The sequence below is a fragment of the Colossoma macropomum genome, unplaced genomic scaffold (assembly GCF_904425465.1).
Source record: "Colossoma macropomum unplaced genomic scaffold, Colossoma_macropomum, whole genome shotgun sequence".
Taxonomy (NCBI): Eukaryota; Metazoa; Chordata; class Actinopteri; order Characiformes; family Serrasalmidae; genus Colossoma; species Colossoma macropomum.
In genome coordinates this window covers 8,296,456-8,323,744 of record NW_023494799.1, presented here as the reverse complement: position 1 = coordinate 8,323,744, position 27,289 = coordinate 8,296,456, and the positions used below count along the sequence as shown (strand labels likewise).

The following is a 27,289-nucleotide window of genomic DNA, read 5'->3' as shown; positions in this document are numbered from 1 at the left end:
ACAAGGGCCTTCTGGGTTTTATGTGTAATGTTGAAGATGGTAACATAGTAATAAATCTGAAAAAATACTTTTTCCAGGGATTATTGTGACTTACAACACCCTGTATTTATCCATCTCCCCTGATAGGGTTGAAATAAATGGATTAACAGTACTTTTTGGGCCAAAATTTTGGCCACTATGCCATTATGTTGAGCTATTTAAAAATTGGTGGAGTACCCCTTTAAGCCCATATAGATGAAAAACATATGTGCATATATTTGCTCATATGAAATATGTATATGCAGTATACATGATGATTTAGGGTATATGTGCTAAGTATATTTCACTGTGCCATTTTCAAATATTAAAATGTGTACATACATAGATGAAATATAGAAATATATGTAATAGTGTAAATGTTTAATATTTACATATATCTCAAACATATATGGAAATATTTTGAAATATATATTCCTTTGCATATGGGAGTGAGTTTTTACCTTATTTTCACTTGAAAAGCAGAAAGTGAAAAAACTAATAATTTGTAAACTGAGTTTTAGACCCTGAGTTTAAGCTGTGGCTCTTCAGTTTCCGGCAGTTCTAAATTGGTCTGAATGTAAAGGCACAGCTTTGAATGCTTCCCTTAAGCGTTGAATTCAAGATAAATATTTTAGATGTTTTATGCAAGCAGCCACTGGTCGGTAGAGCAGCTGTGTGTTACTAGCTGGTCTGTAAGTGCAGACATTTGCCATTGTACATAATTATAAAACGACTAGCTCAGCATCCTGAGTATATATGTAGAGCTGGGACATATCTACATCTCCTGAGCCTTCCTCAGCAGCTGAAGGCTTGTGTAGAATCCTTACTGGCACACGTCAATGCCTGGAAGTGCCTTGGAAAGGCAGAACTAATTCAGAGGGTCCCACTGTTTGCATGCGCAAGCAAATAATGCATTTACCCACATCAGCACGAAAACCTGCTGAGTAGGACAGAATTACTGAACTAATTTAAGAACTCCAAGTGAAGCGTACAGTGACGGTGACATCAAGAGAGCTTTGCTGATAATTATGGTTATTATTGTTAAAAAAACAACAAGGCAAGTAAAAGTTAAGAATTGCTTCTTTTATTTCATTTCAGCTCACTAGGTCATCTGTAAAACCACCAGTGGTAGACAGAAATGGGCTACAACCCTGAAACAAGCAGAGATGAGTCGACACAAATTGCCTCATAAATTGGTTTCAGAGGCCACAGGTTAAATAAACAGAGCTCAGTTAATGGTCCTGTCTGGACAAAAGTGGTTTAACAATCTCCGTTTCATGAAATTCTTAGTTATTCTTTGAAGAAATGGCGAGTCTTGTACACTCAACCGTCTGAATGGCTTTTAGAGCAGAGCATTTGAGAGTACTACTCTGCACTGAACCTGTGCTATTAGAACACCTGAGGAGAATGTCTTGTTCTGAAATGAGTTAACAACATCCGACTGTGTGGTTTATGCAACTGCATACTTAAAAGTATGACACTGCTTAAAAATGCAAAGCTCAGTTTTTTTCACTGAGATGACCTAATCTGGATAGTGGTACGATTAAAAATACATTATATTGTATTATTCAATTCAGAAGATCAGAGAAATAATGTTTTAATATATGCAAAACCTAACTCTGATTTCTTTTTTCTTGCTCTTCCATGCACATTTTCTTTTGAACTGTGGGTAATATTCATCTTTGTCGTGTCTTGTTTGAGATACGGTCAGTTTAACTCCACTTCTTCTCATTGTTGGCCTGACCCACAGGTGCAGTTGACAGAAAGTAGGCAGGATCCCCTGTGCAGCGCAGGGCCAGCAGCAGCGGCCCCACAGCATACAGCAGGTTAAGGAGGAGCACGGGTAGGAGGGTCGACTCAGGAGCTCGGTATGCTTCAGCTGTGCGTGGGTGCAGAGTGGCTCCAATATGACACCACTGGGTCTACAGAGAGATCAAAACAGACCACACAAGGCTAGTGGTGTTACTGCACATGATAAAGCTGAAGCTTTGCAAAGCAATTCAGTGGTTAGAATCATAATTGTGTGCTACTGAGTGGCAAACTGGCAGTCAATCGATATAGTTAATTCTTTATTGGAGTATTAAGTTATTGAACCCCATAAACTCTTGTAATATTATTCGGTTGTAAGTCTTATTATCCAGTAAATACTCCATCAAAAAGCTGAACCTATACAACTCCAGGGTTTAGAGACATAATAATGTGCTGTTAAGTCAAAAAAATTCTCTGTGCTATATTATTTGTATTGTTTGCTCTCGGAAAGGAATAGTTTGACAAAAAAAAACAATTTAGAAAATTTTACTCTTACTCTTTACTCTTAGCTTAACACAGCAGGCAGACCTTTTAGACAACGCCTGCATTTTTAGTCCTAAACCACAGTAACAAGTCTGTGCAACTTATTGAAAATGTTGAGAAACGTTTTGAAGATGTATTTACAAAAAAAGATTTTGGTGACTATTGACTTCTAGTGTTTGTGAGTAACTTCAGCCTCATAGCTCCAGCCCTAAGGTAAGAAGGAAAATTTGGACACCATACATGTCTTGGCTCATCGATTACATGTAGGAAAGTAGAATTGTGTAAATTGGACATTTTTAAGCCATTATACTTTTAGCCATTTGATATCTTGAGGCTTATTTGTATTCGTGCTTAATAACAACTTTATGATGAAGACTTACTATTGAGTTGCTATACTTGATAAAGTTGATCCCAGATAGACTAGTTCTGTTCAAATCTATGGATTAGAATCGTAATTGTGTGGTACTGAGCAGTTTAAGGACAGTCATCATCAATGAGTTTCTCTTTATTGTATTATTGTATTGTTTAGCCCCTAAACTCAAGGCCAATGGTCACCAACCCTGCTCCTGGAGATCCACCTTCCTTAGACTCCAACCTCACAGGATCCATCTAATTATTGCCTTCAGAAGTGCTAGATTAGCGGAATGGTTTGTGTTAGATTTGGGTTGGAGGTGAAACCTGCAGGAAGGTAGATCTCCAGGAGGCGGCTTGGATACCACTCAATTATGAATATGTGGCTCAATAATTGTTTGAATTGTGGTGACCATTGTTTAGTTATTAATCTTATTTCTCAATAACTTCTTCATGATAAAGGCTAACTATTGAGTTACTACACATTACAAAGTTGGATGTACACAAAACAACTCTAATTTAGGGTTTAGAATCACAATGACACACTATTAAGTGATATACTAATAGCTGCTGGGTCCTAGACTGTCAGTATTATCTGTTAATAAGCATATATGAATTTCTTGCTCTTTCCAAAACATAAAACAGATATACTTACTGTCATGTTACTTATCACACTTTGTGTACTTTTTTATGAGAACAATTGTAGTAAAAATCAGATCTGGTCTTTAGAGATTCACATCTGCAGTATATGACTCAAAGGCTGAGATAAAGAGACTGAAATATGATGTTGTCCTCTTCCACTTTGAGGTTCAGCCACATTCATTAGTATCTACAGCCAGGCGTCTACAGTGGGGGCTGTAAGAGAGCTGCTACAGTATCCAGCACGGTTGCGTGTACTGCTTTGATTAGAAATGCTGACTCCCCTGGCAGCTCTGCCCCCATACTGTGAGCGAGAAGGGAGCCAGATGAGCTCCTACAGACCGGGACTTTGATCATAGTCATGTTTGATGGCCTCTCTTCTATAACACCACCATAGACAGGAAACTCCATCCCTGGCTTCGAAGCAGCATGAAAAAACACAATACAGCAGATGGAGACAGCAGATTATAATGGACAGACTTTGACTTTGGAGCAACAGGAGACATAATGCAGTGGAAGGAGAGGCCAGATTATAATGGACAAGCAAGATGAAACAGACTTCAGTTCTCCATCCTGGTATTATTTTCTGTCTGGTGTCATTTATATACATTAAGGATCCTATCTGCGGGCAAGATGTTGAGGCGGAGCCACTTACATTGTGCACATTTTGCATTATTGTGCTAAGAGTACATTGTATCCTCCTTTTTTGTATCATGTAGCAAAATTAAGCATATGTTAACCATTAAATACACACCTTGGTTCATGATGTGACCTCACCCCTTCATCCGTTCAGACAAGCGAAAAGGAAGTGATTAAAATTTAACAAAACAAATTGCGGTGGGCAACTTGCACTTTAGACAGAACCATGCACTTTACAGACCGCAGGCTTCTATCACCACCACTGTAAAGAAATTCAGTCAGTGCTTTTTTATCGGATGGTGCATTTTACATCAAACCAATCTGAATTAATAATTTTTTTACATTTCAGATACTGAATTAAGTAGTAATTTTGAAAAAATGTTTAAATTTTCCTTCAAATTCCATCAGCAGCATATCTGATTTCATATTATGAATGGCTGATTGTGTGTGTGTGTGTGTGTGTGTGTATATATATATATATATATATATATATACACGCACACACACACACACATATATTAACACAATTATACACACACATACACACAAAAGACGATATGTACAAGTTTGGACGCTCTTGGTCAGATTACATATTTTGTTGATTTTCTAAGTTAATACACTGTACAGAGAAAACATGAATATTATACTAATCTTCATTAGTATAATATTGATGTTGCATTTGGGATCTAAACATCCAGTCTGACCTTCTTTTTAAGCCTGTGATATTAATATGTAAAGATGTATTAACGTGGTCTGAAAAACTCCTGTGAAATCTGACTCGATCCTTCAGACTTTTAAATTATGATTTCAGGCTTTACAGGGTGACTCGCAACAGCGCACTGACAGCATGTTTTAGCTTTTTTTTTTTTACTAACTCAGTAATGCTAGTTTACCAATTTTAACCAAAAAACATGGTGCTGCTTTGACACACAGGACAGAAAATAAAACTCAGAATCTGGCCTGTGCAAAAGTTATTGCATATTTTATAGCTTGTGTTTTATTTTTTTCCAATATGCTAAACTCAGCAAATAAATAGGAATTGTGCACTAAAATTTGCAGAAAAATTCCATGTTTTTTGCACTCGCTAGAGGATGGATTTTCACTTATTTTGACTCTTCTCATAGAAATTTTCTGTGTTTTGTTAGTAAATATGTTTTATTTTCTCTAGAACGATCTTAGATACGTGTCAGGTTTGTTTAGTTTGTTACATGTGTGCACATTCCAAGACAAATCCCTTGTTTGTGTTACATACTTTGCAAAATTATATGATATGACTGACTATGATACTGTATATATTATTGCACCATTTGGTTACTGAAAATAATCATATTCCTAACATATCACAAGGTGACACATCGCTAACAACTGTGTCAGGAGTCATTTTGAGGCGATCTGAATGGCCCAGACCAATTTCCCTGCAGGACAGTTATCTTCTCAGGGCAGTTAGTATATCAGTTTGTGTTAGATAAAAGGGTTGTATACAAATGACTGGCAAAATGTCCATAGATTTAAGGTTTAAATACTTCTCTCAGATAAAGCTAGTCAGGGTTGTGTATTTGCACCACTTTACCTGTAAGATAGCACCAGCAACGTAGACGGTCCAGTCCAGCATCCAGGTGCAGCCGGGTGTTATCAGTCCGTACACAAACAAGCCGAACAGGGGCAGGGCATGGAAGAGAAGCAGCAGCATCTACAGTAGAGATCACTGCATCAGAGAACAAGCAGCAGCTCTGTATATGAGTCAGCAGTGCCTGGCCTGGACTGCACTGCACTGCACTGCTCTGATCGCAAATTAATGCAGTTCAACTTCACCCTCAAGGGTATCATCGCTTCTGCTGCTCCAGCTGCCCTTCCAGAATACAGAGAGGAGCAGCCGTACTGGCAATCACAGGCACATTACCGAGTGATCACACACAAACCTGTGTCATTGCCTTGTCAGTCAGAGGCATTAGATTGCAACAACGTATGTAAAGAGAAAGAAACAAGTGGACGACTTTGAGTGCCGGCTCGCTAAGTGAATTACTGAAGCATGAAAGTCATGTTGCCGCAGTAATGGGATCCAGATATACCTTCGGAAAATTGCTTATGCACTTCACTGTGGCCTTGATGAATCCTAATGAATGAGGGGAAAGGAGTGAGAGCCAATCAAATATGGCCTGCTGTTCTCAGTGGAGAGAGTCAGTGCTGTGCTTGGGCATCTGTCTGCAGTGGTTTATCAGCATCAGTCGTTTAGAAGGGCAGCTGAAGCCCACAGAACCCTAAGGCATGCGCCTACAAAACTCACTTGGTTAGGACATGTTCTAACCAAGTGGATGCTCCAGTGCAGGCTATTGTATGAAGTATATTAATAAACGTATCGGTATATTTAAGGCATTTTTGAAAGTTATTGCAGCTATCCAACTGTCCAGTAAAACCACTGTGGGCCCAGGTGCCATTGGCTTCCCATGCTATGGGCCCCAATACGAATACTCCGCCTGCCAATACTGCCACTAACAAAAGCATGGTGACTGATTATGTTTAAAACATTTTCACCATCTCTGTGTGTTTCACAATATTTCGTTTTTCTGAGGTTTGTGAAGACAACTGAACAGACAAAATGCACCAGCAAAATAATAGTACCACACTGGATTGGATTGGTTGACACCACAAGGATTCCCAATGGATGTACAATGTATTTGCGTAATGCATGCTGGATATTGTGCTGAGAGAATGCTGATGAACAAAGGCATGAAAAATCATGAATTCTGTCTAACCAATTGTGCCATGCGCCCGTCCCCCAAGCCCCAGTGATGGCCACTAGAGACGGCAGGAAGGTGGGGCCCAAACCCAGAGCACAGACAAACCCCCACGATGATGGCGGGGAGAGAATGACATCCGCAAAGGAATGGGGACGGCGCATGAGTCTCGAGCTCTGCTTCCTGAACATTGCCTCCGGTCCCACGGTGAGGCCACTCCAATGAGGCTGAGGGATACAACGCTGCACTACAGAATACTGCATAATATGACAAATGACATTAGGTAGGAATGCCCTTTGACTGTGAAAAACTGATTTTTTTTAATTCAGCATTTGCAAAAACACTATTTTAGAAGCAAAAATCAGGAAATCTGAAAAATAAATAAACTAATGTCATAATGGGCTGGTATCTATCAGCTACTTGTTAATCGTGTGCCGTTGATGCAGTTACTGTACACTGGTTGTTGTTTACAGGCTCTCTGTAAGTCTTTTTTATAGTCCCTGCAGTTGTTCAGTGTTTTAGAAGTACTGCTTACCCATGATATACTCACAAAAGTATATTTTGGTGTAATATTCCATGATAACAATAACATATTGTCATATTGCCCACCACTACTTTGTACACATGCCAGATGCTTACCATATATTTGCAAATATGTGCATACATTTGTATCTAGTGAGTATACCAGGTTTGCACATATTGACACAGTATAAACAATACAGTTCATTCTTTATCCCTCAGTACACACACACTGCACAAGGTCTATCTCTTCTGTGCGTGTGGAGGGGGGGTGGGTCTGGTAGAGGGCTTCAGTGTGGACTCAGGGGAAAGATTAGCTTATCAACTCCTCACAGCGCAGCTCCTGCCTGATCGATGGCCTGCCATCACGCCTCGACTCCAACCCGAACGAGGACTCTTGATAACCTGTTGGCCCGACTAAAACCCTGAGCCAAACCAATCCAAAACATGTTTGACACCAAGGTGGGCCGGGACCGTAAATAGAGAAAGATTAAGTGACAGAGAAGAGGGATAGTAGGAGGCCGAATCGCTCTGGGTGTTCACCCCTCATACCGTGTGCTAATACTGAATAATGGTATCTGAATCTGATCACTGCTATCTTTTTGAGTGGAAGGAAGTGGAGGGAAAGCAGGCTTGGAGCTTGCCCTGAGCAGTTCTGTTTGAATGCATGATGTGGTTATCTACACTGTGTAAATGAGATTACTGGAAAACATGTAGATTCTCTGCTGAGGAAACCTCAGTCTAACAGAATATTCTTACCATAACCTTGGGGAAGCCCGCGGGATCCTTCAAATATGGCTCATACTGATTTGTGTATGTTGTAAAGGCTTCCACTGGGCAATCCAGGACTGCCTACATGGAAACACAAAAATACAGCATTCAGCAAAAAATATTAGCCTTAAATGGACAACTTTTCTTTGAGGCTGAGCTGCAAGCATTGGTCATTCAATACTTAAACCAAAAGCAATTTCATTGTAGTGGTCTGGGTAACCTAACTGCCTAGAAATCAGTGTAAGCTGTAAGTAACAAAGTTCTTGTATTCCAAATTAGAGTCTTAGCATCTGGTCGGCCTAAAGGCAGCACCAAAAGTTGGACCTTAAGATGGATCTTAAATTCCACCATTATGTTTCCAATCATTAAGATGTAAACAAAGATATTCACAGTGGTTTTAAATGGTTCATTGTAGATAAACTTACCAACCTGGATGTCTTTACAACAGTGCAGTGATGGGAACTGAGGATTGGGATGTCTACAACGCAAATGTAGTCATCTTATTTTTTTTTCAAAACCAACAGTTAAACTACATGTGTCTTCTGATATTTTATATGTAATGTTGATGATGGTAAAATAGTGGTCAGTCCAAAAAAAAAAGTTTTCCTACAACACTGTATGTACCTCTCCACCATGAATGGATTTAAAAATGAGGTTTTAGGCCAAAATCTTATCTCAAAACTAAAATAATAAAACTGTTTGTCAGACTTGAGGCTAATTATTTCATGTAATAACTTTCTGCGAGGGAGGGAGGCATTAAACTCTTCAGACATCTGGTTCCTGTTACCATTGCTGTGAACATTACTGACTCGCTGAGTTTTTCTATAATGGGGCATTTCACATCAAACCACTCTGATTGACTGTTCACATCTTAATGATTTAATTCTGCAGAAAAAAACTGATGGCATTCCCCTTTAACTTACCAGTCCCCTGAAAAGCGTGAAGCCCATGGCACCCAGAAGATAGATGACAAGCAAGAGGTCCAGAGGGCGCCAGATCAGAGCTTTCTTCTGTTCACGTACCGCCTACAGGACATGAACATCAACATTCTTATGCCTTATTTGATACATGGAATTGGGCAGTAATGGCCATTATGAAAGGCTAATTTTGAGGAAATCATCACAAACATGTATGCAGTTACCTTAGATACAGCCACAGCAGGCATGTCCCTCTGTCTCTGGAACAGGCATATGGCTCCCCATATAGGCAGCAATAAGAAAGGCATGTTGATCCAGAAGGCAGGATAGATCTCTGAGCCATATTTACCTGTTACAGTATAGTGGGTCAGAGGAAATGCGGTCAGCTGAAATCTTACAAAATTTACCTTAGGCCTTGTATTTATGTCTCAACTTTCAGTTTTATTATTTGTTTTTACATTATTTATTCCAATATTGCCATCAAGTAGTTTTTTTACTCACCAACTACTATCCCCATCAAAAATACAGTCATGTTGGCCAACAGCGATCCAGCCCAAAATAGGCCCAAACTGCGGTAAGGCTTCCTGAAAAGAAAAGGATTTATTTATTTTGGCCCAGCACTACTTACCCATCACTGCCCTGCATTTTTAGATCAGGGGTACCAAAGCTTCTTGTGTTGGAGGGCCAAAGTGAAATGTTTTTGGTGGGCCAAGGGCTAAAAAACTTAAATAGCTCAAATTAAAAAGGTAGACAGAAGATAAGTAGGTTTCAAATTTTGTTTTTAAAAATGGATAACATTAAAGCATTAAAAGGCCAGGACCGCCAGCAGGCCCAAAGTTTTATTACACACTTCTATAACCTAAGAATAGCTCAACCAGTTTGCATTGGGGTTCTTGTAGTTACTGAATAATAAACCTTAGTATGTAATAAGCCTGGGTTATACTATATGTTACCAAAATATTTACAGAAATACCGAACAAAGGTATAAATACAGGAAATAAAGGATTTCTTAGAACTGTGTCGCACTGCTACATGCAAGTGGTGGTCACTCCAAATACTAATGTTGGACTTCTGTTTCATAACCCAATCTGTTATTTAAGGGGGGGGGGTTAAATTTTTTCAGTAAGTGTTGCATTTACATTTTTGTTCAGTGTACAAATTTCAAGAATTAAATAAGTTGAATAAAAAGTAAATATTGTAGCATATCCGAGAAATGTTTTTGACAAGTTAGTTTGGCTTATTATTTCTTCAGCATTTGTTTATGTGCTTATTCTGATAAGGACTCTTATTGTGAAGAGTCGGGGGGGATGTGTGTGAGAGCAGGAAGAACTGAAAGTCAGTCAAGAGCTGAAGAGTTAAGAGTGTGGTGTGAGCTGAGGCTTAGAGCGAGCTGTTAGAGAAAACTCTGCTGTTGTACGGTGTAGCTGTGGCCAACAACAGCTGGATCATAAAGCACCATGACTTGCGCAAAAGCTGTGTCTCTTTTAATAGCAGTGAACACTACAACATATTTGTCCTCTTATTGGGTGAGGGGTTATAGTTAGAGTAACTTTCTGGTGAGCCAAATAGGACATCCTCATGGGTCAGTTTTGGCCAGCAGATGCCACTTTGGGCAGACCTGTTTTATTGTTTTCATTCTGTGAGAACATACACGTAGCTAAAAATACACTGTGATTCACTCGAAAGAGGCCCCGAATATTCTGTAATAACTCTTGTTAGGACAAAGCAATCTGAACGAAATAACATGCAATGTGCTCCTCAGTATATGGATATATACGAGCCGGGATGCCCCTGCGTCGGAGCGATGAGCTAGGCGCCGGACAGCTGTTGCAACGTTTAACCTCTCTGATGCTTGCCGATGTGTCTGGCAGAAAGCGGAGATCACTTCCAGCATCACATGTAATGCAATTAATTACACATATGTCAAGGTATGTAGTGTATTTTTTTGGTTAAGATGGCTTCATCCTAACGGGAGTTACAACAGAATATTCGAGGCCTCTTTCGAGTGAATCTCCCTGTAGTAGAAGCAGCCAACTTGAAGCCTGAACACTGATCTCATACAGTGTCAGAAACCAAGTAAACAAGTCTATTAGAGATTTACAACTTGATGATGTTTGAGGCAAGTGTGTGATGATTTAGGCATGCTAATTAGTGGGGTATAATCCTCTGTTATTTGTTGGCAACACTGCTATGTAGTTCCAGTGCAAAACTAAAGAAATAACCAACGATACCCACCTGCTGGACATGCGGCGTATCAACACTAGGTAGATGATGAAGTGCACTATTCCATCCCAGTAGCACATCATGATAGCATATGCTGACCCAAGGTACGGCTCCCCCTGGAGGACAGGCAAGTTAACATCAGCTGGAGCTCAGAGAGCAGTGATTAGGATTACTAGCGAAGCTTCAACCTGACCAAACTGACCAGCTTTTGGTAGAAGTCCATGTATCCAGAGATAAAGCCGTCATATTCCAAAGCGCTTACGATGTCGATGACACAGGTGAAGCAGAACTCCGCAAACACTGAGGGGAAGAACACAGAGATCTAAAGTGAAAAAGAATCTTATGTGCTCATAAGATCGCTGTTTCTCTAAATGTAAAGAACTTATAACAGGTCTTGGTCATGAATTTGCACACAGCCCTTTGTGAAGCGTGTTGTTACAAAGATTGGCTTGGATTCACACAATGGAGAGAAAATTACAGATATTCAACGGCTCTCGGCTTTAGAGACATAACAATTACCTTTCACTTCATTTTCTTTCAAATCAAGGCTGAAGTGGAAAAAGGCATCTGTCTTCTTTGTAATTAGACTCTTTCACAGCTCTTTTAAAATTCTGAATTTAAATGATTGTAGGAGTTATTAAAAGGCCTGGAAACAATAAAATTCTCACTATAGCACAGATCAGGGCTTTATTTACAGAATGTACACAATAAGGGCTTTATTTTATTGTAACGAGCAAACCACAATGACCTCTTTGACACAACGACCACTTTCTTTATTAAAACACATTTCACCAACTATTGATTTCATGCACTGCGGCAAAGGCATTATGATGTCTGTAAGCTGGAGGGTTTAAGGGAGAGGTTTATATTTAGACGTCTGTGTTGATTTCCTTTACGAAGCACAGCTGTGGCAAAAAGGGCACTTCACTGCGACAGACAGCAGCATCATGTGGCATTTCCTGATGAGTCCAGCAGGCAAATAATAATGAGCGACAGTGGGGTGAAAAGGAAAGAGAGCACATACAGATGGAGTAACAAGGCTGAAGAAGCGTTTATGCACTTCGTTCCATGTATAAACGTATATAAAGGATGGATGGATGGATAGATAGATGCAAAGGTTTGTAGACACCTTTGCATGCATAAGAGCTGGGGTTCAGGTGCTGATGTTGGATGATTAGTTATGGACCATAAATGCCACTCCCTAGGTTTTGGATGGAGCTCCATCAGAACACATTTCCACTGCTCCACAGCCTAATGCTGGGGGGGGGGTTATATCCCCTTACTTGGCATTGGGCATGGTGACCTTAGGCCTAAGTGCAGCTGTTGTTCCAGAGCGTCCCACTCGACTCTGACTGGCCCCTTAAGTGCCCCTCTGCTGTCGCACATCACCTCCAAGCATGTCATTGGTTGTTATATATACAAACCCATCGCTCCTTGGTGAAATATGCCATTTTGAATGACGAGCATTTCCCCAGCAGCAGATCATGGTTCTTATATACAGATACGTTCTTTTTATTTTATTCTGTGATGTTAGTGCAAAGGTTTCACGACTGCTGTTAGAGCTGGATAACATTAACTAAAGTTCCTGAACTTTCCTGTGCCTTAATTGTACCGATCCATGGAAGCTTCATGGAATAGTTAGGCACCTAAACCTTGAAAGAGAGCAAAGTCTTGTAAGAGGTGAATTTGGTTTAATTTTCATGCATTTGATTTCTTTCTTCAACAGCTGCTGAACTAATGAATGTGTAAAACAACCAAGCTAATTAGCAACAATTTTGTTGAAACTGATGTAGAACACATTGAATTCTGTGGACTGTTGTAACTGCTATGAGAGCTAAGTGAACATCTACAGTATACATGGCAAGTGGCAATCATAGGTGTCCAAGCACAACATGCTGATTATGGAACCGGTATATGCCTTTTAGTGGATAGAACACAAATAATAGGCAGAGTTTTTTAGAATGCACTCTATTTTAATAATAGTTGAAAAAGGGTCATACAAGATGATGCCTGCCAAATTTCATACACTGACCTTTTGAGCTCAGTATAATACCAAATGCTTGGAAAGCAGTACACGTTTGACTGGTATTTGTATAGTTGTTGAACTGAATGAGCTGAATCATTCTACAGCAATTACTCGTTTCCCTCTATTTAATTGTTAAGGGTGCACCAGAAGGCTTAATTAATTTATGTTAACATCAATAAAAAATACTCCAGATCCCTCTACAGGGGGTTTTCACTGTTTATAAGTTTGCATGTCTGAATATGGTAGCTGTGAAATTATGGGCCTGATGATTAGATATTTTATGATGTCTATGACTGAGTGTAAAACACACTGTATAATATATGGACTGAGATGAATCAGCAGTATCGTTGCTTAATAATGGAGCACTTTAAAATTAAAGGCATGTTTTTGGCCCCAGAGCAGGAACTGGATGCCTAGTAAAAATCCTAGAATTGCCACAAAAACAGTTTTGTTTGGTTTGTGTACTGTTTTGTAATCGTTGTGCGTATGTTTTGATGTTTCTGCACTGGCCGAGGAGTTTGCCACTGTATCGTGACTTTCGCCTACGGGTCAGAGGCTTCTCTTGCTGGCCACTTGAGCAGCGGTATGTCGCAAGGTGTACCAGGCTGTTCAGCAGCTTTCCACACGACCATGGACTCTTTTCTAGGTTATGAGGCTTGCCGGACTGGCTCCTTGAACTACGGTACACTGTGGCTATGAAGCTGCCTGGGCTGGTTGCTGGAGCTGCGCTACATTGCAGCTACAAAGCTTCCCAGGCCAACTACTTGATCTATGCTATACCCCAGCTATGAATCTGCCTGGGCTGGTCGCTGAAGCTACGCTACACTGCAGCTATGAGGCCTCCCAGGTGGAGAGGGACCTTCCTCATGGCCGAGCACTCTATCTGGGATATGAGGCTTCCCAGTTCGGCCACTTGAGCTATGCTACACCACAGCTATGAGGCTGCCTGGGCTGGGTGCTTGTGTGACGAGGCCTTCCAGCCGGTGAGGGACCTTCCCTCTTTCTGGAAGAGTCTAAGGACTCTTTCTGGGCCAGCTAAGGGACAATATGCCATGGTCTGGGGAGTTTCCCACCCTGCCAGTGGGGGAACTGTGTGTTGTGGATTGTTTTGTTTATAGTCTATATAAATTAAACATATCATTATCATCATCATTATTTATTGTTATTGTTTCAAGGAGAATATACAACGTGTGTGGGTGCACCTTAAAGTAGCTGAATTAACTAAGCTAATTAACCGTCATGTCTCCATACAGCTGAATCACAGCACAAGACACATTATTAACAAACTGCGAAGAAACAAAACTCAACAGAAAGCTGGTGGTCTTTTTCATTGTCACATCATATGTGGATGCAGAGAAAAGAAAGTGACAGTGTACAATCAGGAACACAAGTGTGTGCCTTGTGCGACGGATTTGCGCAGATATCTTCTCTGTGTTCAATTTCATGGTTGGATTGCAAGAGCAGATGTTGTAAACTGTCCTTATGCTGGCATCCTGAAGTATCTGATGGAGGGCCTCGCTGATATGAGGTCGAGCAGAAAAGAGCCGCGTCGCGGGCGTCTAAGACGGGTCTGCTGTGCACTGATATACTGCCTGATAGTGGTGTTCTCTCTGTCTGACTCTTTCTCCCTCATTCTGCTGCAGATATGCCCCTCTAATCCTCAGGAGGGCTTGGTTTAGCTTACCTGGCTAACATGTGAGATGGGCTCTATCAATTCCTCCATCCTAGCAGGGGATTAGCGTTAAGTTCCGCTGTACACCAGATGACTTTGAGCCCCACTATTCACCCTGTCAGACGCTGATGCTGTTATCGAAATAACAGACCACCTTGTATCTCAGAGATACAGCTGCTATGGGGAAAATGGTATAGTCATCTACTAATGTGTTTACTCCTCTCTCTGTAAGGTGATGTGGGGTAGGGCGAAACAATATATCGCTGTTGTCAGAACAAAACCTTGTATCTCCAAAATGGTAACTTTACAGGAGAAAGTTTTTTCATCAGTCCTACTTCTGTTCAAAAGAGGGGTCTGGCCTTCTAGTTTAACCCCTTTCCAAGCAATGTTTTAGTACAGACTTCTATAACCTAAGTAAAGCACCATTAGTTTGCATTAAAGTCCCTGTAGTTAATGAATAAAAGCCTTAGTATTTAATAAGCCTGGAATGTTAAGGGGTTAAAGGAGAATTTCACTGATTTTTCACCTTTTCAACTCATTCTTCTTTAACCACATGTCAAGATGTTTGCAACACAAACAGTCATTCTATTTACTATCCAGAACCACTGGTGAGCCTGCATGTATCTTCCATGTTTTATATGTAATGTTGATCATGATAAATAATAGAAAATCTGAAAAAAATGCCTCATAATACTCTGCATGTATCTTTCTACCATGAATAGATTTTAAAAGTGCATTTTAGGCCAAAAGCTCATCACAAAACTATCAAAAAACAATCAGGCAGTGTATTCATAACCATTTTATGTAATAACGTTAAGTAAAGTAGCTTTTAGAGGCATTTTAATCTTCAGACGTTTGTTTCCTATCATCACCACTGTGAACAATTCTGGTAATTTCTTTGGAACAGAGCATTTCACACAGAAGCACTCCGAATGGCTTTGTTTACATCTTAACTGTTTATTCATGCAAAAATATAAAAAAAAAATATTGGAATTCCCCTTTAAAGCAGAAGTCACCCAATCTTTAGTCCGACTGTGACCGTATTAAAAACATGGTCTGAACTAGTAATGAACTTGATATTGGGAGTGATGTGTTTGAGTGATGTGTGTATTTTTTTTATCAATGTGTTTGTATTATATCACAAAATACATTGCAATTTCAGTATAATTGTAATATGGTAGTTTGTCCATATAGCACTGCCCTACAGCAGGGTTAAGGGTGAACTGACGTGTGCAGGTTCTCACGTTCCGGCAGTGAGTCACTCCACCGGAATGGCAGTTTGGATACAGCTTTCCACTGATCCTGATCAGAGTAATCTGCTTTGCCAATGAATACACAATGAGAGCCATTCATGTAAATATGTGTGACCTACCTTCACGTGTTACTAAATAAAGCCGACTAAGCTTTCAGTCTCGCTGATGATTTCTGACATAGCTCATTGGACAGTATAAATTCTAGGTGAATTATGAAATGGTGGAATTGGCGTATGGGTGTTTGAGATATTTTGGTGTATGGTTGTTTGAGATATTTTTAGAGCAACTGGACGAATGAAGTTGTTAGGAGTTACAAAAGTCATACCGTAGAACAAAGGATCCTTCGGCGGATTGTAGCGGGAAGCGAGGTAGATCAACAGGAATACAATCAGTAAAACGGCCAGTCCAGTCTGCATGATCACCGTAGGCCTGCAGATTGAATAAAACATTGTTAAAAAGTCATCTACACTATCAGAAGTTTATAAAAGCAAAATGCTACAGATTCTCCACTTTTTGTTTCCTTTCATTTTGCATGTTTATTATCTGCATTGTCCATAATTACTGAGAAGAGATGAAAACATCAATGGAGGAGCTATATTGTTATATCAGGAAACAGTATGGTAAAGGGAAATAGCACCCAATTTTCAACATTTCTGGATGGTTACATCATTACAATGTAAAGAAAGTCATTCCAGAGTGGTTTGATGTCAAAATTGTTCATGGCAGTGGTGATAGGAACCAGAGGTCTGAAAAATGTAATGCCTCTAAAAGTTATTACACAAAAATACATTTCTTGATGCTTGTTAGTTTCAATAGTTTTGAGATAAGCTTTTGGTCGTGAACATTTTTAAACGTATTCATTCAGAGATGTACATTCAGGCTGTTTTATCAGCATTATATAAACATTCAGAAGACACCTGTAGGTTCGCTGGTCATTTTAGATAATGAATAAAATGGATTTATCTGTGTTATAGACATTGCAACCTCTGCTCTCTTTTTTATGTAGAAACTTTGGTGGAACTCCCCTTTCAGATGTAAATGCTTGTATCAAAGTCACCAGAGGTTTATAGCTGTTACCATCGTTTATGGAAATGTACATTTGTGCCCTCATTTTAACTGCAGAGGACTGACTGGCAAATTCAGTGAAAAGAACCAACGTGAATGAATATTACAGAGTAATGGAGGGTAGATGATTACGAGGGAGTTCTCCTGGCACCTCATGGTGCTAAACTTACTCTCAAAACAGGTATGAAATAGATATGAAATATAACCTTCACCTCATTAATCTGCCTGAATTTACTCCAGACTTGATATCACACTGAAATTCCAGCACGGCAGTAATCCCACTATGTGGTCAAAGGTTGCACTGGAACTTTGGCTAGTCATGTGAATATTAGCCAGCGAGAAGAGTCAACAGTAGCAGTATAAATACACATGGTAAAGCTTTAATTCACAGAATCGAAGTTACAATTTGAGCTGTTAACTGTAGATGCTGAACTTCAGCATATTTTGCTTGTTAGCATAACATGAAATCAGTTTTAAATGATTTTAACAGTTTTCAGCATTTTACTTTCAAATTTTTTGAGTTACTTCCTCTAAGAGCATCTATATCCTTCTGTTTTTTAACAATTAGATATCAAAATGCTGCAAGGTCTTTTACTGCCCTCTAGTGGCAGACAGTTATAAACACCCCAAAAACACCAGATTTGTAAGAAATACTCACCCGTTCAGACTAAACGGTAGACTATACACTATGCAGATGTTCCAAAAACTGAGTTGGGCCTAACAGGTTTGCAGTGAGATCATTTGTCATTTAGAAACAGATCACAAAAGTGAGAACTTACTCTTGAAACGCTGGCACAGTGTTCATGATGTGAAGGACCCCAAGGGCTGTCAACGAGAATAAGAAAACACATATTTCCTGCACCATCTTGCCTGTGGGACAAACGGTCAGTTTATTCTGCTGGGGTCTCCACTGCCAACACTTTGAACCGCTGTAACGAGAAATTGGTTCACTGGATTAAATTTCAATGACTGAAGCAACAAAAGTTACAACAAAAAGCTCTAAATGTTCTTCCTTTTTTCACAAGCATGCTTCATAATGGAAAACAGTAGGTCTAAACTCACCGTGTGTTCTCTCCTCAGGATCTCCAGAGTTATACTGGCTTGTGTGCACTGTGTACCACATTACTGGAGGAAAACAACCTGACCAGTCTAAAGAAGCTTTCAGACAGAGTTGCATAATTTTCTTTTGTCATAATCCGAATTAGTCTACATTTGGTTCAGCGCAGCCTATCAGGGGCCACGTCATGTTTGCAAGAATGCATAAGCCTAAACCTAAATGTCTCTACTGTCCCTCAGTTTAGGATGAAAGAAGCCACAGTGGTTCTGAATATAAGCTTTCTCTCGGTATGATTTATTCAAATGAAAGTTACAGTTTTGGTCTTTGGAGACTCGTCCTTGTCCAGAGAAACTGAATTATGTCAACTGGGTTGCATTAAGCTGGTCAGGAGTATTAAGTTGGATTGTCTGAAAAATTTTAAACCATCTTAAAGAGCTGTTCACAGTGGTGGTGATAGGAACCAAACGTGTGAGGAGTTTTAAAGGAGTGATGCCTCTAAAAGCTACATAATAGAAAGTTATTAAATGAAATGGTTATGAACACGTTGCCTGATACCTGAGACATTGTTACGATAGTTTTGTGTTAATGTGTTTTGTGATAATGTTCTGGGAAGCTTTCTACAAGATTTTGGAGTGTGTCTGTGGGAGTGTGTCTTTCTGCCCATTTATCCGAAAGAGTGTTTGTGAGGTCAGACACTGATGTTGGACGAGAGGGTCTGGCTCGTAATCTCCGTTCTAGTTCATCCCAAAGGTGTTGGATGGGGTTGAGGTCAGAGCTCTGTGAGGGCCAGTCAAGATCTTCCACACCAAACTCACCCAGTCACGCCTTTGTGGAGCTTGCTTTGTGCACTGGGGCTCAGTCATGCTGGAACACAAAAGGGTCTTCCCCAAACTGTCTCCCACAGAGTTGGAAGCGTACAGTTGTCCAAAATGTCTTGGTCTGCTGAAGCATTAAGATTTCCCTTCACTGGAACTAAGCGTTCTAGGCCAACCACTGAAGAGTCTGTGAGTTTGCGTGGTCTGCCACTTTGCAGCTTAGCTGTTGTTGCTTGTGGCACAGGTGGCATCCTATGACAGTGACATGTTTAAAGTCACTGAGCTCATCAGTACTACTGCCAGTGTTTGTCTATTGAAGCTATGGGCTTAATTTTATCCACCTGTAGCAATGGGTGTGGCTGACACACCTGAACTCAATAATTAGGAGGTATGTCCCAATACCTTTGTCTCTATAGTGTATATGCTGGGCCTGCTGTGAAAAAAACAGTACCCAAATAAAACTTGTTTTCCAGGTTTTATGCTATTTTACCATAATAAGCAATACACATAAAACCTCAGAAGACACTGGCTGTTTCAGCTAGTAAATAAAATGGCTAATTTTGTGTAGTTCCTATCACCACAACTGTAAAGAAATCAGAAGCGATACGTTTCTCTACAATGAACCATTTCACATCTGACCTGAATCTGAATGACAATGTCAATAATTTAATTATGCACAAATATTGTAATGTCCGTGGAATTCCACTTCAACACTTAAACAAGACTTAAGTTGAATAACATTATATTTGAGCTGTTACTTATGTATACATTACACTTGCAATATAAAATGAGCTATTTTGTGACATCCAGTTATTAAGCACAATGTTTGTGAATCATCTGTAATATGGGCCAAATACGATTTCCATGTTTTTTTTCCACAGCCTATTTAGTATAGTTTACTGTCGTAGCAGAAGTTTATCACTCACAGCCCAGAATCCATCATAATGATAAGAAAAAGTGCACAGATAGACTATCAGTTACAACACAGAAATAACAGTAAGATCCTGGCCCTTTATCTAAACACACACACACACACACACACATATATATATATATATACATATATATATATATATATATATATATACACATATATATATCAGTTGCCTTATCAAATTCTGTTTCAGACTTCAATTATGAAAGTATAAAGATGTACAAAAGCTCTCAGGTGTATTCCTTGTGTAATTCTTAGTGCATGTGTTCTAAACTCATCCTCTATATCTGTGTTATAAGAGCTCTGTGCTGGCCCTGCCATTAGGAACTGTTCATGTTAGGCCTTTAGATGGCATCCTACCCCCATAGTTGACTAATCTTGCTGAGTCTGGGCAGGTGGTTCCTGTAGGCTCTGTGAGACTGACTTTTCTTTTTATTTCTTTTGAGATGAAGGCAAAGTGCTATGAGGAGTCTTTACATGTTTATAAAGGTAATGGCCTTCAGGTTTCCCCCTCGCCCCGTCACTATTCTGCCTCCAGTACTCATGTTGATCATACTGATTGTGAAACTCTTAAAACCCTTTAAGTTTCGATTTCTGAAACTGTGGTATGCAGACACACACATACACATAATGTACATATATACATCATACATACATACATATATATATATATATATATATATATATATATATATATATATATACATATATATATATGTGTGTGTGTGTGTGTGTGTGCGAAAAAACATGGTTGGTACTGTTTACCTGCAATTGAAGTTTCTGTAGTTTTCAGGCTCTAATGTGAATTAAAATATCTTTATTTATTTATATATTTGTTTAAAGACTCTTGGTATGTACATAATGTACAAAATAAAAAGCTGGATGGGTGGGGAAGTATTATTTGTTTAAGACTAGTTAAAACTGTCAAAAATGGCAAAAATATATGTATGATAAATATATAAAAATATATTTGTTGCTTTATATTACTTTTATAATAATTTATTACATTGTAAAAACAAATTTTAGTTTTAACTTCAAAACTTAGTACGTTTTCTTTGGGGACTATTTCACCTACCAACACCCCGCATGTACCTCTCTGCCATGAAAGGATTTTCGAAAAATATGTTTCAGACCAATCTCAGAACTGCTGTGAAACTATCTCAGGCATCAGGTAGCGTATTTGTAATCATTTAGTGCAAGAACTTTCTGTGAGGGAGCTTTTAGAGACGTCGAGCTCCTATCACCACCACTGTAAACTATTCTGACTCACTAAGTTTCTCTAGAATGGAGCGTTTCACACCAAACCACTCTGAATGGCCCTGTTTACTAAATGGTTTATCTTAATCATGTAATTATGCATTAAAAATGGGTGTAATTCCCCTTTAATAGAGTGTAAAACCAAGATGATTGCTCTGTTAACTTACTATTAGAGGTTCTATACACTCAAACTTTTAAGACAGCCCAGTTACATACTTTTTAAAGCTAAACCTTATAGTTTTTAAGGTGTTTCACCTCTGGAGAATGTGTTGTATATGGTTCTATAGAGAACCAAAAGGGTTCTTCTGTTGTTACAAGCTTGGCATCATAACAGTATCAGAACCTTTTTCGGTACTATATAGAAAAATGTTCAAAAAAGGTTCTATACTGGACCATATAGAGCACATTCTCTATCGATCTGAACCATTTAAGCGTGGAAATGGTTCTATATAGAACTCATGGTTCTAAATAGGACCATTGCTTCTTTTCTAAGAGTGTGAGATTACAGTAGTAATCCTGTACAAATGCAGTTCGTGTCATAAGGGTGCGTTTTTGGTACTAATACAACCGTTTGTTTGTGGTTAATCACCGTTTTCCACCTCCACCCCGTTCCCTTTCTTTCTTTCTGTTTTTTTCCAGTGTGTAATCTGTCTCCAGGGTCCATGTTGCTGTGTTGGTTGTCAAACTCGTGGAGTCTGAACGGCGGAAGTCTCGACTTTCAGTTCAAAATGGCCTCGTCGGTCGCGACTACAGCGAGATAAAGCAGCTTAGCAGGTCTCTTAAGAACGAGAAAGAAAACTATCTTCGTCGTCTGTTCAGCCGAGCTACTTCGGTAAAAGCCTGGGAATTGGGACCGACAGCTTAAAGCAGAGTATCTTATCCAAGGTAAGACATTTTACTCTTTATTATTACTGACACAAACTACCAACTGTCGGAATTCTGTCGCTGGACATTAACGGTAGGTTAACTGACAGACACCGTAAGTTTTTGACAACCTAACGTTAGCTAACAAAAACTAGCTGACGGCAGAAAAGTTATCCGCTCTTTACTCCAAAATGTCGCTGATAAAGCCCATAAAGACTTTCAGAAACTTGTTGAATCTCTTGTTTCACCTCTCCAGCCTGTCCAGGGCTTAAGAAAGTTGTGAAATTGCCTTGTAGCTGGCTAAATGTCTGGCTTAAAGCTGTAAAAAGTTAGCGTTAGCTAGCTAATGAAGCTGAAGTCAGATTGTTCGAATTTTGCCGTTCCACCTTAAATGGTACAGCAGTTAAGTTACATTCTGGGGCTTCAACTTCAGCCTCAGCAATAAGTTAGCATAGCTAAACTTAGCTAGGTAAGGTACCGCAAAGGAATGGCTGCCTTAAAACGTTATAAACTACGAAAAAATGAAGTCAGACTCTGAACAGTGATATTTAAGCGCCCGTTAACCGAAATGTAAAGTTGTGTGGTGATTCTGCTGCTACTGAGTAGCACACTTAACGTCTTCATTGTCAGAAGTCGTCATTGTTTGTGTATAAACTTGTTTAAAATGGTGTTCCTGTATTGTCCCAGTCCTTTTACTCATGGTTCCATCAAAGAAAGTTGTTGGGGTTCTCTTTGCGTGAGTTTAGTTCCTAGGGAAGTTCAGGGTGAGAGGTGTATAGAAGTCCATAAAGAGAATAACAAGTTCTGCTTCTCGGTTTTTGATAGCACAATGTAAATAATTTGACTTAGTATCTCGAAATGACCTCGAAATCAGGGCTTAGTGTCTCAAAACAGGGACTTTTTCTCAGTGTCTCAAAATAATGGCTTACTATGTTGAAACCATGACTTATTGTCTCAGAAGTTTGACATATGTAAAATAATGAGTTTCATGAAAATTAATGATTCATATTTTGACATAGTAAGTCATTATTTGACATACTAAGTCAAAGCCATTGTTCAGTGCTTTCTCCTTCTCTGTTGCTGGCAGCAGTGTGCCAAAATTTTTACAGTGTCTCAAAATAATGATTTGTTTTCTCAACAGTTTGACTTATCAAAATAATGACTTGCTATTACGAAGTAATTACTTTCATTAAACTTACTGAGTCATTATTTTGACATAGCAAGTCATTATTTTGAGAGACTAAGTCAACTTTTTGAGAAAATAAGTCATTATTTCATTATACTACATCATTATTTTGAGATACAAGTCACCATTTTGAGAAAATAAGTCATTCACCATACTACATAATTATTTTGAGATACTAAGTCAACTTTTTGAGAAAATAAGTCATTATTTCCTCATACTACATCATTATTTTGAGACAGTAAGTCATTATTTCCACATAGTAAATCATTATTTCAAGTTACAAAGTCAAAAATTTGACACACTGCTGTCAGACACAGAGAAGGAAAAGACAAACATAGATCATTTTTACGCCTCTAGCTGGCAGGAATTGGCCTCTATAGTGTAGCTAAGTCAGTTTTCCCTGACAACAAGTTCAAATGTTCTGTTTTACTGGCTAACAAGGAAAAGAAAACTATTCACTCTTAAGAATTATCCTCAAGTTATGATTTATAACAAGAGAATTGTAATTTAGCAGAAATTACATCAGCTGTCATGGTTCATAGAAACGGAGGTACCAGGTACTCGTTACGTACAGTCCACTATTGAGCCTAGTGATTGTTTTCATTCTGACTGTAGATCCAGGTGAAATGTGAAGTGTGTCTGAAACAGAAAGTGAGACAGCCTTTAAGCCAGTCAGACAGAAAGAGCTGGACGTGTCTCAGCCTGTGAGGAGAGGACAGACTGGCTGAGTGATTCAGAGCTTTGGGATGTGCTGAGGTAACACGAAAGATAGATGTTTTGGATTTGGGAGATAATTCCGCCTTCTCTTGGTTTTAATGGCAGGCCATGCGTTCTAAGGAAGTTCTTAAAAACTTCCTCAGAACTGTTGAAACGTTTCTGTAGAACAGAAAAGTCAGCTCATAGTTGGTGAGCAGATTGTGCTGCAGAATGATGGCACAGGCTTTCAGTTGAATTCAGTCCAGTTAAGACATTCGGCAATAGTTTCGTCATTTTTTGGACTCCTACACGTTTGATGGTTCTTCAAGGGTTCTTTAGTAAAGAGAATGGTCCTGTATAGAACCATGAACACTCAAAGAGTCCTTTGCATGATTAAAATGTTCTTCAGATTGATGGGGAATTTGCGGTGCATGGTCCTATACAAAACCTTTTTGAAAAGGGTTCTAAATAGCACCAAAAAGGGCTCTTCTATTGTTAAGATGTCAAGCTTGTAATAATAGGAAAACCCTTTTTGGTGCTATAAAGAACCCTTTTCCAAAAAGGTTCTGTATAGAACCATCTACAGCACATTCTCCATCAATCTGAAGAACACTTTAATCATGCAGAGGGCTCTTTGAGTGTTTATGGTTCTATACAGAGACATTCTGTTTACTAAAGAACTGTTGAAGAAGCATCATTTTGAAGAGTGTAGAGCCTGTCGAATTTCGCTTATTACTCCAGTTTGGTGCTGTGAAAAGTGCAGTAACTAATGGTTTTACTGGTGAATGTTTGGTTGCCAAGTTCGTTCAGGGTAGTTTGTCCAGACACAGATTAAAATTATTCCAGAGTTAATTTTTTATCTGTATTAGAGATATAAGAAATCTCTGTTGACTATGGAAGCCCACTCCCTCAGGTAGAAGAGAAAAGATTCACCTTAATGAGTCATTATTTTGACCTAGTAAGTCATTATTTAACATACTAAGTCAAAGTCATTGAGATTATTTTGAGATACTATGTCAAAATAATAATGACTTACTGACTTACTATGTCAAAATAATGACTTAGTATCTGGTAATAATCAGATTGAATTACTATCCTGAAAAAATCACTTAAAATTTAATAACTCATTATTTTGACCCAGTATCTCAAAATGTCAAGTCATTATCTTGACAGGCCAAGTAAATATTTCAAGAAAATACTGCTTCCACAAACATGTTTTCTCCTCCGCCTGGTGGAATGGGCTCCCATAATTGACTATGTATTAAAAATAAATCCATATCATGGACATAATACACAAAAGACAAAAATCCCACCGTAACTGACTTGTGTAGAGGAGTTCTCATTTCAGTGTTATATTTACTCTCCACTCACATCTCTGTCTCAACTCAAAGAGGGATTTATTTTTTACTCAGTATTGGACTGAATTAGATGATTTAAGTGTGACCATTTGGATAAAAAGGTTTGTAGGCTCTTAACATCTCAACCTGCAGGCTTATTATTCAGTTATTATTCAGTAACTGCTGTAAATGATTCTTTAACTACTATAAAAACATTCTGTATGTTTTGTAGTTGTAAGAGTGAGGAATTGAAGCGTGCGCCCACATACAGACCCTCGGGGTTAGAGGGGTTAATTTGCATTGGGAAACGTTAGGTACAGAAACATGAGCTGTAAGTTACTGTAAAGTGTTGCTGACGATCGTGTGTGCGGTTTGCTTTTTAATGAGAATCAGCAAGATGTTCCAAGACGCTTGACTGGGCAGTGTGAGTGTAGCTAAACAGTGTTTTTCTTGCTTGGCCGGACTTTTTTCGTGGTAATTCCTAATGTATGACTCCAGTGAACGTGAAGAATTATATTTTTAAAAGTACTGAACACTCAAACCCTCAACACTTTTTTAATGATAGACTGTTGTTGTATCATTTAAAAGACAGCATTATTGTTGTTTTGTAAACTTTGATGGGAGTGTAGTGACTTTTGCCACCTCTAAAACAGCTTCTGAGTCACTGTGTACCAGCAGGTGGGAAAATATGAACCAATAGTATTATATTTTACCTCCCCCTCCCACCACTCCCACCAGTTAACAGAGGAAAAAGCTTATCTAGCTCAGAGACCCTCTCCGTTTTGATTGGAAATGGCATGGTATGGATGGCAACTGCATCATGATTTCCAGTTCACATTGATTTTAGCTTATGTGTCTTTTTTTACAGATAGAGTTAGTGTATATGTGCTTTATTACCTCAACATAAAAGGCAGTTGTTAATGTAACAAAACTGAAACATTTAAGTGCAGTTTATGTTGCATTTTAGAAAAATGGAATGGAATTTTCTTTGGATCAAAATAAACACTTCATCACTTCATCACCTCACTTTTAATCGTTACATTTTAAATGAATTATTGCCTGTTTTACGTAAACCTGTGACTTAAAGAACACAGTTGATCTGGTCAATATTTTATATAATGTATGAGTCGAGCATCCCTTTAGTTCATTTTTTGGAGTGCAGTAGCAGCAACAAACCTCTTCTATGCTCCTTCATCAATGATCAGCTATTAAAAATAGACTAATCTCTATATTTATAAATAAACGCAATATGGTCATTAAAGTAAGCATAAAATGGTTCTTTATGATAGTGTTTCCAAATCGAGCATATGAGGAAAACATGTTTTAATGATAGTTCAAAAATTCAAAAGGTCAATTCTGACTATTTCTTAGTCATTGACTTGTGAAATATTACAGTAGTGATGCATTATTAATGCACCTATACTAGTTTGCTATTGGCCAACATGCAATCGACAGAGGTACAAAAACTAGCTAGCAAGCAAACCTAGATCTAATTTACTGACTGTGTTTAATAATATCAATAATGTTTATAATATCAAGCTCCACTGCTTTAGGGCATTCATTTATACATTCAGAGCTCTGTTCATGAATCACTGGATTGAAACATCTTGGTGTTCTCAAATGCTTGAATTTGTCATGAACGTAAGGAATGTGCTGATATGTATTCACAGCTTTCTCTAAGGAATGGTAGTGACTCATCCAAACAGATGAGCACCTATGAACTATTATAGAGCACAACAAGAAGACCTGAATTTGGCCGGTATGCACATGATGTGTTCACCGGCTCAGTCTCTTAGCAAGATTTACACCTTGGAGCATTTAATTTTATCATAAAAATATAAGAGCCATACTGCTGTTAGGATTATACCATTTGTGGCCTCAGGTGGTGAGTTTATTACAAAAGCCAACACTGTAATATTGATGAATATACAATGAATTATGAGTTCATTAATAACATTAGAATAGCTTTTAAGAAAGTAAATGACCAGATGCAACTTTGCATTCACTCTTCTATACACACTTA

At 38.8% G+C, this 27,289-nt stretch overlaps 2 protein-coding genes across 3 annotated transcripts in view; one reads left to right on the top strand and one right to left on the bottom strand.

Moving 5' to 3' along the window:
• Nucleotides 1-812: 812 nt before the first annotated feature.
• On the bottom strand, nucleotides 813-17,396 carry tm6sf2 (transmembrane 6 superfamily member 2). 2 transcript variants are annotated; one of them, XM_036587136.1, is made up of 10 exons: nucleotides 17,333-17,396; nucleotides 16,381-16,484; nucleotides 11,307-11,404; nucleotides 11,117-11,220; nucleotides 9,383-9,465; nucleotides 9,106-9,230; nucleotides 8,888-8,989; nucleotides 7,953-8,045; nucleotides 5,510-5,629; nucleotides 813-1,940 (listed from the first exon to the last, which is right to left on the bottom strand). In XM_036587136.1, the coding sequence occupies exons 1-10, from the start codon at nucleotides 17,335-17,337 to the stop codon at nucleotides 1,731-1,733; spliced, it is 1,044 nt and encodes a 347-aa protein (XP_036443029.1). In that variant the 5' UTR covers nucleotides 17,338-17,396; the 3' UTR covers nucleotides 813-1,730. The 2 variants fall into 2 exon arrangements, with proteins under 2 accessions (XP_036443029.1, XP_036443028.1); XM_036587135.1 differs by lacking the exon at nucleotides 17,333-17,396 and having other exon boundaries at nucleotides 16,381-17,140.
• A 4,442-nt stretch (nucleotides 17,397-21,838) lies between these two features.
• Nucleotides 21,839-27,289, top strand: part of si:ch73-63e15.2 (protein strawberry notch homolog 2) — an 85,957-nt gene continuing 80,506 nt past the window's right edge. Inside the window, exon 1 of the mRNA XM_036586654.1 lies at nucleotides 21,839-22,068. The gene's annotated coding sequence lies outside the window, so the exon portion shown is untranslated. The remainder of the gene's footprint in view (nucleotides 22,069-27,289) is intronic.

Bases quoted from the DNA above. Each gene is read 5' to 3' on its own strand.
- tm6sf2 (XM_036587135.1), bottom strand. From the start codon at position 16,504: ATGTTTTATTCAATCTGCAGGCCTACGGTGATCATGCAGACTGGACTG. The intron at 8,046-8,887 runs GTAAGTTAAAGG...GTTTCCATGTAG, and splicing joins TCACGCTTTTCAGGGGACTG to GCAGTCCTGGATTGCCCAGT. The intron at 5,630-7,952 runs GTAAGAATATTC...TCTCTACTGTAG, and splicing joins CGGGCTTCCCCAAGGTTATG to ATGCTGCTGCTTCTCTTCCA.